Source organism: Ostrinia nubilalis, chromosome 5, assembly GCF_963855985.1.
Source record: "Ostrinia nubilalis chromosome 5, ilOstNubi1.1, whole genome shotgun sequence".
In the NCBI taxonomy this organism is placed as follows: Eukaryota; Metazoa; Arthropoda; class Insecta; order Lepidoptera; family Crambidae; genus Ostrinia; species Ostrinia nubilalis.
The window spans coordinates 8,781,777-8,800,517 of NC_087092.1; the positions used below are offsets into that span (position 1 = coordinate 8,781,777).

The window sequence follows — 18,741 nt, forward strand, 5'->3', positions numbered from 1 at the left end:
CAGCTAGATCAATTGGTGCTTGTGCCAGCCGTAGCGCGAATTAACATTAGCAAAATAAAATTATCCAGAATAATTATTAAGAAACCCTTGCACAGAAATACGTCTACTTTACCAACCTCACTAAAGGATTCCTTTGCCTTTATTAAAAACTTAAAAAGATAAATATTCTATCATGCAAAATAAACTTGAGGCTTCTGAAAAAGAAGGTTTCTATTTCTATATTTTATAGCAAATCAATACCTAAGTTTACGGTGGTATCTCTACCTAACTTAGAGCAGCGCTGAAAATTGTGTTCAGTGCAAATTCGGCTATAAACGCACATAACTTTTAACCTATGACACAGCTGAAATAATGTGGCTTTTGGCATAATTCTGAATCATTCGTCTGTCAACTTATTATAACAAGCCACATACGAGTACATATAGTGGAACGTTCGGCAGGTGTCTCTACCCACTGCACTTTGTATGCGAATGCAAAATACTCTGATCGAATCAATTGCTATTTTCTCTTGTAAGGCGTTCGTGTCTAGCACTTTCAGTACCTAGTAATGTGTAAAGTTCTGTAAGCTGCTTGCTAAGTATTACCTATGTAAATCTTAGTAGGTACATACCTACTAAGATTTACATAGGTACATAACGTAGTAAGTACATACTACTACATAACTGCTGTCGACTGTACATACAGTCGACAGCAAATCAGACTATAAATATTAGTTGCAAAGTCGCCCCAATCGCAACTACGTAAGTAAGATACACAGTGTTTACGTTGACGTGCTGTCAACTGTATCATATGGAAGTACATACATATTTTTATTTCTATCTTTATAACGAGAACGAGACACATTTTTGCCGTAACTGCTAGCCGTTTGGTGTGGTGGTTCAAAACATACTACTACGCCGAGAGGTCCCGGGATCGAGTTCCGGCCGGGCAGAAATTGAAATGATGAATTTTAATTTCTGTGACGGCTCTGGGCGTTACTATGTTTAATATGTATTTATTTTTAAAAAAGTATATAAGAGGTATATCCGTTAAGCTAGCACCCATAACTCAAGCATGAAGTTACTGACTTTGGGGCTAGCTGGCACTGTGTGAATGAAAATACTTGTTTTCTGTTTTGTTTAATAAACATATACATCAATGCAAGTCTAAATTATCTTTTACTTCTCATTTGAATCAATCCAAAAATCAATTCAATCAATAGGACCAATGCTTGGATCAATAGTATATTAACGATGCATTGCATTCCAGATAATAAATTATTTAACTACCAGCTTTCCGCCCGCGGCTTCGCGCGCGTGGACTACATTATCTACATATTTTACGGTACCCTATTTTTTTCCAAAATAAAATTTAGCCTATGTTACTCGTGGATAATGTAGCTTTCGAATGGTGAAAGAATTTTTAAAAACAGTCCAGTAGTTTTTGAGCCTATTCATTACAACCAAACAAACAAACAAACAGTTTTCCTCTTTATAATATTAGTGTAGATCAGTGTAGATACACAATTTCCCTTTACACCTGGATCCAACATCCTGGCAGTATATTAATGAAAATCATTTTTTTTCTGTATCCATGCCACCAAACAAATGTAATTTAATCTTTTTGTATAGAAATGTTAAAGAAAAGTTTATAAAAATTTATAACTAAGTAAACTAAAGTAAATTGATAATTAATCCTGGGTTGCACCATCTTACCAGTAACAAAAGTCAAGTCTGTCAAATTCCATACAAAAACACTGGTTAGTTAGATAAAGTTATCGTTAAAGTTAAGGTGAATGGTGATGCAACTCAGCCTAAATTTGCACCATTAGGTGTCAGTGTCAAATTGCTTAATTTAAATTAATATAATGCTGATAAGGTAAAATAAAACTTCAGAATACATTCTTAAATGTATTGAATAAACTTAGAAAAAGAAGCCTAGAATTTTTCCTCCAAGATGTTTCCTTCTGGCTTCTTCATGGTCCATGATACCACCACTGGTGGTAAGCACGAGATATCTGAAACCAAATAAAATAAACTATGAGCATGGATTGAAGTTTGTTACATTACATAATATGTATATATATATTATATATTATATGGCATCAGAACAAGTTATAAACAAATATTTTTTTAAAGATTAATGCTTAATTATGAAGTTTTTGGAGATCTTAAATTATGTTCACAAGCAAGAGGAACTTTAAAACTTGAGACTTCCAGATAAATATTTTCAGTGAATTGTAAAGACTGCCTAAATATACAGGATGTTTGTATATTACAAAGAAAATGTATAAAAAAGCACTTACAATGTTCACTATAAAAGTGACATCAAATAGTGCAATTTTAAAATTCCTTTAGCACAACACTTCAAATGACAACCAACAAGAACTATTGGTGATCCGCGGTGGCTGTGCATAGAAAACCAATAAAATTCTAATGTAATATGGAAACTGCATAGTATATCACTCAACACAAATCAAAATTAAATGTGTTAAAAACCTTAATAAACTAAGTAGTAGAAGGAATTATTAAAACTTGTTTCACAAAACTTTTAATAAATTTAACTAAATGCCCATCCATCGTTCAAGTACCTAAGTATGTTTGGTAGCATCAAACATGGTGTTTTAATGCAAGTCAATGCACATTTTTGTAGAAACATAAACATCTGATTTGGGTCATAAAATAATATTAACAAAGGTAAACTACCCTAGTGTGGAGACAAACAGTGGTATTACATGTCTATTGCAATACTAGTAAAAGGTTGTACCCCTACCCATTGAAACTCATTTTTCATAAGCCTTCCCTGTCACTGATAACATATAAGTTACAGCAGAAACAGGCCAACTTGAATAATCTTCGTAGAGTAAGATTATTCATATAAGCTTCATATTATGATGAAATTTTATAACAAGAATATGATGATGATGACTTACCCGAACTGTCGAGATGGAAGGAGGTTAGTCCATCTTTCTATGTCATTGATGGGTACATCAAAACGAGGTGAAATAACCCCACACTTGTTCAATCTTCCTGTGAGGTTAACGACAATCTTGCCGGCTCTGTGGTCGTCAACAATTTCGAATTCACCAATGTAGCCATGCTTCATCATCACAGTCAAGAACTTAACAATAACTTTCGAGCAGGGCCTGATGAGGACTTGTCGTTTGCCGCGCTTCTCAGCATTGTGAATAGACTTCAGCGCATCACTCAATACGTTCATACGCACCATGGCTGAAATAACAAAGAATAAAGTAAAGAACTTTGAACTAAATCGCTAAACTAATACCACGGTCCAACATCAAAACACTGCATTGATAGTAAGGTTATCACGGCACAAGTCTCTATTTATGTATAGTCCGATTAAAATAACACGCAGTGTAGCATTAACACAATATTGCTTTACCAGAATGAATTCATTTCACTATAAAACAATATAAATATCGACGATTACCTAGGATTTAAAACCCGCCTCAACAATCTAAAATGACAAGATCGTCGAAAAGAGACATTTATGTAATGTTGCCAACCTTAAAACTTTTTACTTTTTTTAAATGTCACTATCGATGTTGACATTGGACCTAAATGAAACGTCCTTTAAAAATTTAATCACTTGTAAAAAGATCACCATAATTTCATTTGAATACCGTAAAAATCAGTTTTGTATTGTATGGATTCTGCTTGTAATTTAAATCCGCATCTTCAGAGCGTGTTTTGCCTTAACAATGAACAAAAACATGACAACATTCAACAAAAAATGTTTTTGTTCATTCTGTAGAGCAAAATAAAAAAATATGTCCACCAATTTTAGTGGCTATCGCAATGAACCGGTAACCGGTATTTGAATGAGTTTTATCACATCACTAGCCGGAAAGAATGAATGGAGAATAATCCACTCCATTCGTTCATGTGAGTGAATGAACGGCACATAATATTTCATTGTGCTTGACTTGTACGCACGCTCGTCGCGTCCTTCAAGTAAATGTTTTGTGGAGTGAAGTTTCCACAAACTTTCGAAGCTTCTAAAAACTTAGCAATGTAACTTTTAACTGAAATAATATTGCCTAACTTACCGTAAATATAATTGAAAGTGCGTATATTACAGTTACACGGTGATTTATAGCGTTGTAATACTGTATAAAATACATACAAAGTTGAGTGAACTTGTAAGTAAATGGTACCTTGTCCGTTTCACATAATTTAGTTGTTTGGTTGTGTGTCGCGTATTCCTACAGGTGCTACTAAACTGATTGTTGTGAAATCATGGAACCTAGCAACCAGTTGGGAATGGTACTGCAGAATTTTACTAACGAAAAACTAAAAAACAAAGTGCACTAAAACTGGGCAGTGGATTCCCATCGTGTCATGGAAGAAATGGAGCGATTGTTCAAAATGAATACAAATAAACTTTGTGTGGCGTATATTGTGATGTTTTCGACATGCATCCTACAGTTTACATCGTATGCAGCAGATACAACAGGTAAGTCTATAAAATGTAAGCATTTTTAATAGAAAAGGCCTAAATTTCATTTCATATAAGGCAAAAAGTAAATTAGTCTGTCTGAAAACTTACTATTGGTATACTGTAACAACCCTTTAATCCTTCTTCGATTGTCTACAACACTGTCTACTAGCTGTTGTGTTCTTATTTTCTATTATAAGTTATGTTTAAAGCTAAAATGTAACACAATAGTTAAGTTTGTAAGCTAACTAAAAAGTTTAATTTTATGATATCGCACACCTAGATCTAAACTGAGACAACTCAAAAAAGGGCATTTTTCAGGAGGCGAAAAAAACGTATTACTACATTTTTTGTTAGGGAAGTTATGAAACTCAGTTTTATTTTGGATTATTAATAGGCTGTGAAAGGACCCTGTATATAAAATGGGTCAAAAAATCTATCCTTTTTACCTTTAATCGCAGTTTTTTTAGTTGTTACATTTTAGGAGAATGACTTTGTATAAATAATAAAGTACATTTAGACTTGAATCAGTTTTTTTTGGACATTTTGAGATTTGAGTTCTCCTTTTCCACTCTTAAAATTTGTATATCGTGCCATTTAACTTAATTCCGATTTTCGTCTAAAATCAAATTAGTTGCCCACATTTTTTGCAAGATTTTAGTGTCATAAAACTTTTCAAATGTCATCTCTTCCACGTTCTTTGGTCCTCTGTATTTTAAAATTTCAAGATGTGACTGAGTCCTCTTCCTGCACTATTAAAGTGGTTTTCATTGAATGTTTCGATATCCTAAATGATCAATTTAGGAATTGTTTGAGAAAACAGTTCATTTTGAACACGATCTGGATCAGCATAAGAGATATAAATGAAGATTTCATGACATGGTGAACATGATAGGTGTTTGAGTTTCTTCAGCCACTTTTTCTTAGCATCTGCCGATCGATATGTTTATTTATTAATTTATTTACTTATTATAGACCATTTTTCTACATTATTTTATATTTCTACATTATAAAGAAGGTTTTATCTCTTGTGCAGACAACAGAATATCAGACTATACACTTGTATTACAACTACATAAGTTACTACAGTGTTTAACTTGAAGTGCCGTCGTCTGTACATTGCTTTTTAATTATCTTTACATTGTTCTCTTAAAATATTTACAAGAAAATGACCCAGCATATTTTTTTTCGGAAAATAAAAATAATATCCACTGCAAGTTTTGCTTATCCAACAATAGTAAGTTAACTCAAAACACTCTTCTCAAACAAAACAGGAGATAGTTTGAATAAAACTAACACTATTTAGAAACAGGGATTATCATACTGTACCTGATTTTAGGTGAAATATGCAAAACTACACGTTGTGTATAGAAAAACATTGAAATGAAATTTGTTCCAACAAAACTACGCCAACTAGAAATTCACAAGTTGATTCATCAAAACCAACTCAACTCAAAATAGTAACAAAATATAAATTGCTTTATCAAACAAAACTGGAACAAGTCAAAATGTTTTGGTTAACTATTGCAGAACAATTCATCAATACTGTTACTACTCAAATTAACTCATTATATATTTTCTGCTTCACTGTAACAAATCTAAATATCCGCGTTTTCGTTTATTTTAATACGTGCACTCTCTGATACTAGCGAAGGTCAACTGACAAAACGCTTGTTTAGGTGGAAGGGGTTGACAAGCGTTGATTCAACAAAAGTAAGTTATCGCCATCTAGCGGAAAATGGATTAAGGCTTTATTAAACCTGTTATGTTGGAAAGATGCGTATGATAACCGAGTATTTGAATACAAGTATAAGTCAAAATTGACAATTTTTGAGTTGTCTCAGTTTAGATCTAGGTGTGCGATATCTATTCAGTTTGTCTTAAAACATTCATTTCTTATTATCTTTGTTTGTATTCCATCAATTTTATTTAGTTTATCTACTAGAAAAAGTATGCCCTAATAATTTTGTGCTTGTTCGTTCATATTATTTATCCCTTTGAGTATCAGCTAATCAATAAACAATAGAAATAAATTGTTACCATGGTCTTGCGACCGTATAGGGTTCTACCAGCTAAGTATTTTACTGTCGGTAATATCAAAACTCCTTAGTGTTTTCCTTTAATTTACTTTGAATGTATAACAAACAAATAAACAACCATCATCATCATCAATTCATATCTGGTCAAGGCTTTCTTCAAGGCACATCACTGAATATGCTCGAAAAATTCAACATCAGCCATCAACCACATTTCACATCATTGATGAAATATCAAAATCATCACTGAGTTATCATACTATTTCAGGTTTTCTTGATTTGTAATATAATTAAAATTTTATGTTAAAACATTGACCCCCTTATTAATAAAAAGTTACTCCCTAGTTGAACACTGTTATAAAGTGATGTTTAGTATGAAAATTAAATAAATTAAAATATTATAAATAAATAATAAATAAATTCTTATTCTTACTAAAACTTCAGAAAAGTTGAGAGCTGAGCCTACTTCATAAAAACTGCCTTTTAACTCCATTCAGTCTTGCTTGCCTGGCCAAGACTAGAGTAAATTCATCAATCAAAAGTATAGAGGGTGGGGGCCTATTGCCTTTTTTTTTTCGGGGAAAACATGCATTGAATTGCATACCTACCCTGCGGAGACAGGGTAGGTTATGTGGGCCTCACCAAGTCAGAAGGACTAAGGCATACCCACTAAAAAGACCCCGGTGCTCCGTCATTCGCCTTAAGTTTGAAGGAACTGTGGGATTCCGGACAAAGCCTTCACTACCACAGTGCCTCCCTAGGCCCTACAGGCCTCCCAGGACGGGGGGCGACGGGAGCAGCTAGGAGCACACAGCTGTTCCCGTCCGACGGTGGTGGTGGCCTGTGCAATGCCGGCGAGGGCGCCCCCACGCCTACGCCTATTGCCCTATGCCAGCCCTAGCGTAGTCTACTATAATAACGCTTTCGATCCAGTCGGCAAGTTAGAGCCCGCGCTAAAAATCGAATGTTAAGTCGCGATTCTAATACAATAATTTGATCTACCCTTATTTAGGAATGTGGTTGGAGTTGCTCTTAGATTCCTATTACAGCAGTTGTGAGCATCAGTGCTTGTCCTTCTGTTAACCAGCCTCTAAAGAACCTGAACACCATTTGAAATGATCTGAAATGAGTTTGAGATTTGTCCAGAACGTCATTTGGATGAAACGAACGAATGGGACTACTAGGGTTGCCATACGTCCCCGTACGCCGGGACATGTCCCCGTTTGAAGCATAGTGTCCTGGCGTCCCGGCCGATAAGCAATTTGTCCCCGTTTAGTAGTAAAATCATAGTTATTTAATAGAGGGCTGGACTTGGTAAACAGTAATATACCTACGTAGAAATAAACGCGACTAACTAGCTAGGCTAATGAGGCTAATGGTACGTTGATAGAACGACGTAAGCGCTGACACTTAGTCTTGTCCGTTCACGTTTCACGAATTTACATCAACAGTGCTATACAATGTTTTGTCCTTATCTGTCAAATTCAAATGTCACAATGACAGATAAGGTCAAAAGATTGTATAGCTATACCACCGCTATACAACCATTATTAGTAAGACTAAGGGGGAACGTGTGCTAATTAAAAAATGTTGACAGATACTTAATACTTTGGTTAATGTTGATTAATACCTATTGTTGTAATAAAAGCTCCTTTTTTCTACCTTTAATAGTTTTTCTTTAAATGTCCCCGTCTGAGTCCCCACACTTATGGCAACCCTTCACTAGACCAATGTCACAGGATAGAAATTTCGTTAAATTGATGGTTGTTTCAACCAAGTTTCAACCCTCATTTCTAACAGAAATCGATACAAAGGTTTCATTCATAGGAGTTTCATAGTTCTTAAATTTATCCTAAACAAAATACTTCTTTTATCATCTAGCTATAAACTACATCTGTGAAATACTTTTGATGAAAGTGTAAGGACAGTGATGATTATACCCCTTTTATCATTATTCTTATCTGACATGCAAGTCTTACATGTGCCTGTAAAAGTAGTACAAACTGTTGAATATACCTGAGCATCAACCAACAAAAACTGCATTTTTCCATATCCTACATCTTCGTAGATAGGTACTAGACAAGAGCCGTGACAAGAGCTATAGTCTCGTCAGGAAATTCTTCGCGCATGGCCGAAGGGGACGATCAGTGGGTTTAATGTGGGACTCTCCCCTAAAACTCGATGGTGGGTGTCCACCGGAGCCCAATGAAACGGAACCGCGAGTTACTGTCCTAACTTGGACATTCGTCCACGGCTCCGTCTCAGGTTATGACTCGCTGGTTAGCTGGTAGCTGGTTCTGCTCTATGCCGCCACTCAGTCAGCTCTGCTGATCAGAAAAGTACCGGGAGCGGCTCTCCAAAGAATGGGCCCAGGCAAACGCCCTGCCAGCCCCCACTTGTGAGCGTTTTTCAAGAGGTCCCCTTCATCGTGGTCCGAGATAATGCCTCGACAGCCCCCGGCCTACTCAATTGTGAGTTACGGGTGGGTACTCTGCACACGGAAGGTTCGTAAAACCTAGACTGACACGAAATCATTTTTCTCGTACCCGAAAAGTTGAGAAAATTACTTAGGTAGTTGAACATGCTCTAGTGCCTCTGGTATACCTACTCGTAATAATCTCTACTAATTTTATAAAGTTAAGTTTCGGTTGGGAGCTCAATTCTCGAGATTGTTGACAGACAAACGATTCAGCTAGGTAGGTCCAATTTCGAGAAAGCGGTCAATCCTCGAATCCAACTCGGCTGGGCAGCGTTCGGGAAACTACGCAACATCTTTTCGTCCAAAATACCTCAGTGCCTGAAGACTAAAGTCTACAACCAATGTGTGTTACCAGTGATGACCGGTTCGAAAACGTGGCCTCTCACTATAGGCGTTATACAGAAGCTCAAAGTTGCACAGCGTGATATGGAGAGGGCTATGCTCGGTGTTTCTTTACGAGGTCGAATCAGAAATGAGGAGATCTAAACTAAAGTCGCTGACATAACCCGACGGATTAGCAAGCTGAAGTGGCAATGGACAGGGCATATAATACGCAGAACAGAACTGACGGTCGATGGGGCAGCAAGCTTCTGGAGTGGAGGCCGCGTACCGGGAAACGCAGAGTGGGATGTCCACCCACAAGGTGGACCGACGACATCATAAAGGTCGACAGCAGGAAACTTTTATAAAGAGGTAGAGTTTGTGAGGGTGTCGGGAAAATTATTTTGCCAATAGAAAGACATGGGCGAAGCCGCTGCCAAAAACTAGTGTCATACGTATAAACTGGACAGTCCACATAAATAATACATATTTTACAGCCTACATAAATAATACATATTTTATGCCTAGACAGCTTCTGAAATTTTGTAGTTTTGTACTAGCAAAAAAAACAGAAAGACAAATAGGTATTAACATCAATGTGTCTGAATGTGTATGATTTATCTGACGTACTTTTAACTCATCTAATATATAAAAGAAAGTCGTGTTAGTTACTCCACTTATAACTCAAGAACGGCTGAACCGATTTAGCTGAAAATTTCAGGGAGGTAGTTTAGAGCCAGGAGAAGGACATAGGATACTTTTTATCCCGTTCGAAATAAAAAAAGTCTGCTTATTTATTGCCATTAAGGCGGAACAAAGTTCGCCGGGTCAGCTAGTTTTTCATAATTATTAATTTCTTACTTCAAAATGACTGGTTTTGAAAGTGCAAGATACTTTTGGCTGGAAAACAACTCAATCAAGGACTTTAACGAACTTCGCTAACTTAAAGTGGTACTAAAATATTCAATGATGAATTAACGTCAGAACTCGTAATTTGCTTGTGCATACGAAGGCAGGTACCTAGTCAACTTTCGTCAATTATGCAGAAAACACTGAGCACAGCGACGGCATAATATTTTCATACTTAAGGTGACTCGATACTCCCCGAGCCTACTTTGTGAGTGAACAACTCTTCACAGCCTGTAAGCACGTGAGACAAGCGGTTTTAACAGAAATGCATTCAGAAGCACGCACGCTGCAAAAGTGCAGCGACTTCACTAGTACATTTACCTTGTCTCCTTTGTTTTACAATATTGTGCATTTCTATCAACTTGTCGTCATCGTGCTCTTTAAAATACCTTCATGAGATCGGTGCCGAAATGTCTTATAATGATATTTAATTAATACCTCTGGTTTTCGACGCCTATTTACTTATGATTTAGATTATTAAAAAAAAACAGATTAGATCGATAATAATACTTGACCACATCAATTGTAAACATTTTATTTAAAACCTAGGTTTTTGAGGTGATCTAAAATAACATTGAGTTTCATTTAAAATCTATAGGCACTTTATTCTTTATGTATTGTGGTGGCTTAACACACACGTAAGGCACATCTTGTAAAAGATACGAAGCATGGGATATTTACCTAAAACATTCATACACCACACAGGTATCTAAAAAAGATGCCTCTTTCAGGATGGTGGAAACTTTTCACTGCAAAACAAGCAACTAGAGGCTTCCGCGGCGGTAAACATTCTCAGACTTTAGAGCCAGGCTGCCTGTCTTGGAAATAAAACTCATGAAACGACTCGTATAATGTGTATAACGAAAGAATTCGTATCATATGAACCTGAAATAAACTAAATAATAAGTTACTAAGAAAGCTATTTTTCGTATTATAAATAACTTCGCGTTATTTGAAAACATTTAATTAAATTGATTCATAAAAAGTTATTAAACTTCTCTAAATCACTGTAACCTATTTACGCCTTGTCATTAGTTGACCCGGAGAAAAGTTTGATAATAATGATGATTACAGCCGCACTGGCTCTACACGGCCCTCCAAATAGGGACAAGTTTCACAATCTTACTACAGTTATTCTTCGAGAAGCTGCCTGGTATATTTAATTATTACAAAAACAGTAAACAGTGATAACTAAAACCTGAAAATAATCATAAGAGAGTTACTAACTCTTTTTCTAATTCCATAGGCTCCTTACACCCAATAAATTAGTTTGGTTTAGAGATGGGTTATACTAGGTAAATTTGATACTAGGTGCACCTATTCCTAGTATTTATTAATACTCGATCCAAATACCTATTCCACCTAGTACGTAGTAATTTAGCATACTTGACGCGACTAGTGCGGACTAATCCAAGTAATATGACTTTAAAATACAATTTTCTTTAAAAGATACAACCGTAGTATGAATAATGCAATTTGAAATTGAACAATAATTCCTCCCTTCATACTTCAACAGGCTTAGAACTGTCAACTTAAAAGTTGGCGTATATAAAAGATATCAATTTCATAAAAATATTTACAATTTTTTTTCTTTTTTACATGAACTTACATGAATGTGGTTTGACTACGTTTGTGTTCGTTTGCTTCGTCGCGCTCAAATTTGTTTGGTCAGACAGAAACGGAGTGAATCTCTACGTTCGCACATAAGCTTGGCGAGAAATACTCGGTGCGCGTAATATACGACTACGGATTACGCAATAATAACCTCTATTACTTTGACGATAGGGTCGGAAATCGTGTAATTTATAAAATACTAGGTGGATCAAGTATTTAAAAAATTGGAATAGGTGCCGCCTAGTATTGTAAAATACCTAGTGTGTGGATCTGTTCTAGTAAATACGTCTCATCTCTAGTTTGGTTAAAGGATTTATGTTCCAAAATGCATATTTTTTCCATTTACGAATTTTAATAATGCGAAAGTAACTGTCTGTCTGTCTGTCTCGCTTTCACGCATAAACCACTGAACCGATTTTGATCAAATTTGGTATAGAAATAGTTTGAGTCCCGGGAAAGGACATAGGATAGTTTTTATCCCGGTTTTTGAAACAGGAACGCTACTAATATTATAAATGCGAAAGTAAGTCTGTCTGTCTCGCTTTCACGCTTAAACCACTAAACCGATTTTGATCAAATTTGGTATAGAGATAGTTTGAGTCTCGGTAAAGGACATAGGATAGTTTTTATCCCGGTTTTTGAAACAGGGAAGCGCGCGATAAGGTTTTTTTGTGACAGACAAAATTCCAGCCGAAGCGAAGCCGCGGGCGGATAGCTAGTCACACCATAAAAATGTCCGATAATATTTTTACCAATTTATCAAATACAAGAGACTTCTTTCACGAGAATTCACGATTTAAACTTATTTCTATTTGACATGGGAAAAGAACGAATTTATTATTTACTTACGATACTTGGGCTACGAATTGAGGATGGATCCGATGTTACGATGGTTGTTGTTACATTGTCGGAGTGTCAGGTCTCCAAAACCGAGATGACATGCCGGGGTGTGACACTAACCCCACGACCCTTCTTAATTATTCAAGTGACCCAACCCGATCGTGATTGTGTAGATGCCCTCAATGCACGTGCTGTGGTTACAAATAAATCTACAGCATCAGTGAAACATACATTATGTCCAAAACATAGCTTAAATTGTATGCAACTCTATTCCGCAAGTAATTTTTTTATTAGGTCCTAAATTATCCTGTAAAGTTACTCAGTGCAATAAAAAAGATTACATAAATGTTAAAGCGTTTTGTACATTACCTTCATTGCCTAAAGCTGTCGAAATTGAAAGCATCAATAAATTAATATTGTCTAAATGAAAATAAATGTTCAATAATTAAAACACCGATGTGAGTTATTATGGCAGTTATAGAAAATTATAATATTCGAACACCACTATTATAGGTATAGCTTTTACCCGACTGCGCCAGAAGGAGGGTTATTACGTGTATGTTCTATAAAACACACTTTTCAACAGTGTGTAACCCACATAGAACAGCGCTAAAAAGTGTGCTATCTAATTTTGGTTATTAGCGAACTCTGGAGTTATTTGACTTCCCTTATAAGTAATTTACGTGTGCCTTGGAGTGAGGAAGGTTGAGCGTGCGTGTGGAGTGTTTCAAGATTTTATGACAGCCGTTTCGGGTGAACGCCACGGGCGTGTGCTGCTTAATCGACTATAAATTACAAACGGTTCAATAACAGTTTTAAGTTTAACTCCGTTAAAATTTCGCGTTTCCCTCAAATTTTCTCTAACTCACTTGTTGTTTTGTACGCGTCAAGAACACACTCAACACCCGTGTATGAAACAACATTAGTCAGCTTGCTTTCTCGATAAACTCGCACAATTAATTAAAATCAACTGATTCTGGCTGTCACTAGTTATGGTCGATTTGTTACAGTATTAATGTTTGGAACACAATTTGTTTTTATTTTTTAAGTTACTGTTATTTATATATTTTTTCGCAGTCTCATAGTACTTTGCTATAAAAAGTAAAAGCTGAATTTACATAAAAGCTGAACCCTTCAAATGCGCGTGTTCCGAACTTCCGTCAGTCCGTCACGCACTTGGCAAGTGTTATTTAATATTGATTTAAGACAAGTTTTGTTGCATTAAATATATTAATGCTATTTAACTATTCCAAATGCATTTACCAAGCACATGCATAAAAATCTTTTTGCGCTGAAAAAATACCATCATGTTTCACTAGGAATTGGGCTTTTGTGAAATCGGGTCATATCATCAATCACTATAAAGTACATAATACCTTATAGGTATTATTAATTACTCGAAAACTATCATAATGTCCATAATTCAACTTATTACATTGACTGGTCTGTAGGTCGTTCATTTGAACAGAAGTACAACGCATTCATATTACATAGGTACTATACAAAGGAAGAAAACAATGCAGCATACAACAGCAATGTTGTACTTTTGCATTGAATCGCTCCGAGTGGAGTTCCTGTTGAGCGGCTCGCTCCTGATGAGGTTGCGAACAGCTGACACGAATAAAAGGATCGATTAACTTCTATTTTTACCCATGGTCGTGTCGTGGAGCCCTGCGGCCAGTTGACTGAAATATGACTGGGATACACAAAGGACATCGCAAACATTAAAGCCTGAAAGCTTTTTTGTGTTGTGTTACGTTACGTATCAATGAAACTGGCTATTGATTGTTTGGGTATAACGCCGCAGTAATTAATGCTTTATAATCGTAGGCACTCATATATTTTTGTCCATTCCCTTTGTTTTACCTCAATCGGCTTACGTGGTGCAAAGCGAACCCAGTGCATAAAGTTCAACAAGCGGTCGACGTCCGATGCCCGTATGTGCTGACCTGCCAATAAGTCTGTTTGTTCTCATTCAAGCGCACGAAATATTCAACTCTGCTTCCAGGACCGGGTCCTACTTTGCGAAAATATTAAACCTAAAATACGTTTGTAAAATAAGTAGGTATCTAACTGAAGCATCAAAACATTTTGTTTATTTTAAAAAGTGTGCCGCGACAAGAGTACGTAGCGTGGCTTATCTATCTTATCACTTTGTACAGAATATAAAATTAAATATTGATTGAAGATACCTTTTACTGACCCATATTCTGAAAAGAATCATTCACAAACAACTTTTTATGCTGTTTGCTTCCAACTTTATACTATCACAAAATTATCTCGTCATTAAAATCTAATCTATTATGAAATACGGGTTGTATAATATTTTAACAGTGTATTAAGAATTTAAGAATGCTAATGGTCAACTAATTTTAACGGATAGAATTTCCATCTCAAAGGTACGAGTAGAATCGAGTTCGACTGACCACGATGATTCCCAGATGCATTTTAATACAATAAACAATCAGAGCTTGTGTCTGCTTTGGATAGCAACTAACGAACAAACAGTCCTCTCTTAGTATACATTTTAAAAGTAAGCTCTACAACTGATGATATTCTTTTCTACTCTAGTTTTGTGATAAAATATTCACATTCAAGCATGTCTCTATCGTCTAAACGGCTCTATCTTCTTACACCGTGAAAGGGCTCAATCCAACGTGAATTACTTACCAAGATATCGTATTTTCTTACTGGTCCACAATAAATACTTCTCTATACAGTCAAAGGACAAGCCCTGGAATCTCGTGGGTTCTCTACTGGGAGTTGCTTGAACAATAAATAAACCTAATAAAGGCAGCATACCTTCACCGCAATAAATTTCACACATAACACCATTTGAGCTTTGTTCATTTCGTATTTTTGTATTTACAAAAATTCCTGAAATATGTTGTTACATATTTTAATTAACTAGCTAGCGCATTTTATTTGGTTACTGTGTGTAACTTTTCCCAATCTCGTCTATAAATAATGTTTTGTTTTCATAATGTACTTCCTAGAATAGAGGTTTATAATACCGAAAAATATATCACAAGCTTGCAAATACTTAGTAACTTTTAAAATATTAATTTTACAATATTAGAAAGTTTTTGATTTTTTATAATAAATTCTGATTTATGAATTGGAACCCTGACATGAAAATACGTATCTGGGCCATTCTTATTCTTATGCATTTTTGTGTGAGATGTAAGAATAGCATATGTTTTTAAAGAAAATCAGTGCACTGTATATTAATTTACTTAGTAAAATACCTCTATTAACTAGGCCCAATATCATTTTTATCATAAAACTATTAGAAGAATATTTAAAAAAAGTTACAAGTCCAAAATGTCACGGACCGTGTAGTGTGAGATTCCCGGATTTGGACATACAATGTTTTTTTCTGAAGAGATGTTATGTTATTTTGATAAATATTACAGTAATTATGCAAGATTAATACATGTTATATAAGACTGTTAAAAATTTATATCAATAATAATTACCATTTTTGATTTTGAACACCAAACATTGTGTGAGCAGTTTTTGTGTCACAACCACGTGCGCCACTTTAAATATGCGTAACTCGGTAAAAAACTATCTTTGATATTGACATCCCTTGCTAAGTTTTTTTAGAACAGTAACATTGTCATCTTATTAGATTTGCAAATGGCTGAACGTAGTGAGTGAGCCGCAAAAAAATATTTCCTATTTATTTGAAAAAAGGGACAACCATAACACGTCCATCCCGTGTACGGTTTTTAAAGGTAGGTATCAATAAATAAATAAATAAATAAATAAATAAATCTTTATTTGAAACCAGATACAATTTTACACAATCATTTTAGCGTTAACATTTGCAGTAGTCTAAGACTGTGTCGCAGATGTTAGCGCCCACCTCTAAGTAGACGGGCGTTTCAGACAAAGACATTAACAAATAACATTAAGTTGGTATACATTTAACTAAGAACAAAAATAGCAGTGTGTGAGTAATGTGTAGTGTATGATGTGTAGTGTTTGATGTGTAGTGTGTGATGTGTTGTGTGTGATGTGAGTGTGAGTTTATGTATGTCACGCTATTGCATAAAACATAATTATGTACCTCATGCAGTATAGTTTCAGATAATTGCACAAGATCTGCTAATTCACAGATAGTTTTTTGGATATATCGGACACGTTCCAAATTGTCACGGCCATGATATTAAAAATGTGTCACTACCGCAAACTATTTAAGTACATGGTCGTGACATTACAACGCGTGGTTGTGACATTCTATATTTATTATTTTAATAGTTTTTGTTGTTCTGCTAAATTATTTTGTGTATTGTGCAATTTTTAGGAGTAGCCTTTTAGTAAGTGCACTTATTTTTCGCTAGTATGATTTTCTAGATGCCACGAAGGAAAAATTATTGCACTTTCTCATTTCTGCAGTAATATCAAATTTTACTGAGACAGCTCCCGGTAAAGGCCCTGCAGAGGTGGTCGGAGTTGTTTTAAAAGGAATTGCTATTAACCATATTTTTAGTGGTACGGTGACTATGAAACATGTTTAAGTTGTCAAAACCAACTGTTATGTGAATCCTACAGAAATCTCATTTGATACTCAATTAGGTACCTACTGTGTTTAAGATTTACTAATTTGTTAAGCATATTATCATATCGAAACCATGTAGGTAGCATATCGGAAGCATTATCAGATAGTGCCAATAATAAAAAGTCTATTTTTTTATTATCTAGTAGATATATTAACTACCTGACGGTATTTTTGATCTCAATTTCAATTAAATTTTTGGATGTTCAGAAAAAAGTACATATTACTAAATAACACCTTTGTTGATGAAACGAATTTAGTGTATTTTATTGTTAATCAATTTAAACTATTATGATATAAATTTAACAACATAAATATTATTATTTACAGTAAAAATGTAAAACTGTCACATACGTGTCATGCAGTGTCACAGCCGTGTTTACGTAGGCTATTTTGTTTCCTTTCCGAGGGCTTTAAGGTTGTCCATATACATCAAAAGTTTGCTTTTGGTTTATACTTTCGATACACATCGCAAAAAGATAAAAAAAAAATCTTTAATTTTAAAAAAAAAATTGGCACAAATTTAAGAATGGCCCATCTATGCTTGAGCTCACCACGCTACTTAAGTACAAATCGAGCTGTGTACGTCACGCTCCAAGGAATATACCTACCACAATTTTTCCCACGTGCTCTCTACAAATTGTGTTTATAGGCAAGCGTGTGTTTCTTCTCGTAGGAGTTTTGGAGCCGTCTTGTTTGTTTACAGTAAAATGTTACAATAAGTCCTTAAAAACAAGTAAAATGGTATTTAATATTTACATAATATGATTAAAATAAGTTGTTTAATGAATGCTAACATGTAAATGCACGATTAACAGTTTACCGGCCATTGTATTCCCTTAGCGTGCCCGTGGCCCGTGCACCGCCGAAGGTATTCATCGGCTGCAGTACATTCATTGGCTGTACTGTAAGTTGTACATTTGTATAGACCGGTTGTGGTGTGCGGTCATGCCTTAAGTCGCCAATCGTTGCGATTGGAACTACATTACGGCATATTGCTCATTCGATCTTGTTCTAAAGTCTCTATCATTTAGTTATTTTAAGCCATTGCCTTTGTCTGGTTCCAGTAATGGAATGTTGTCCATAAACCCGCCCTCAATTTAATAATATGCGACAAAGTACGAAAATAATAGAGCTATCTTCTGCATTTCTATTCGTTCGTTATATCGCAGTCGTACCCAAGAACATTTTAATTTATTGCAAATAATTGTGCAGTCCGTTCTGTATTTTGCTTACTGGAGTTTGTTTTTCATTAACTAGCAGTCAGCATTCACTGGTTGGTATTTTTTGTAGTTTAATTTTTTATTGTTATATTTTTATGAACAGGTTAACATTTAGATTTTGAAGTTATTGAAATACTACTCTTGAAAGGCTTCTTAAAAAACGAGCGCAAAGACGAAAGGTTTCCCTGTGCAGTACGTGAAGCGAGTGGCCCTACCAAGCGGATGGATCGAGTTACATACCGGCTACCCAACTGTTCAACAGTAGATGTGATAGTAATAATCTAAGAATATGAAAGGCTTTTAGCGTAATAGAATTCA

General features: G+C 35.3%; 2 protein-coding genes across 2 annotated transcripts in view; one reads left to right on the top strand and one right to left on the bottom strand.

Annotated features, from left to right (window-relative positions):
- Positions 1-1,876: 1,876 nt before the first annotated feature.
- LOC135071828 (small ribosomal subunit protein uS8A) lies at positions 1,877-3,540 on the bottom strand. The gene is made up of 3 exons (XM_063965655.1): positions 3,430-3,540; positions 2,912-3,209; positions 1,877-1,996 (listed from the first exon to the last, which is right to left on the bottom strand). Exons 2-3 carry the CDS (start codon positions 3,205-3,207, stop codon positions 1,903-1,905), a joined length of 390 nt encoding a protein of 129 aa, XP_063821725.1. The 5' UTR covers positions 3,208-3,209; positions 3,430-3,540; the 3' UTR covers positions 1,877-1,902.
- Positions 3,541-3,927: 387 nt separating this feature from the next.
- LOC135071830 (protein sidekick) overlaps positions 3,928-18,741 on the top strand; it is a 43,675-nt gene continuing 28,861 nt past the window's right edge. The window contains exon 1 of the mRNA XM_063965656.1: positions 3,928-4,455. Within this exon, the coding sequence (XP_063821726.1) occupies positions 4,341-4,455 (115 nt within the window). The 5' untranslated portion in view covers positions 3,928-4,340. The remainder of the gene's footprint in view (positions 4,456-18,741) is intronic.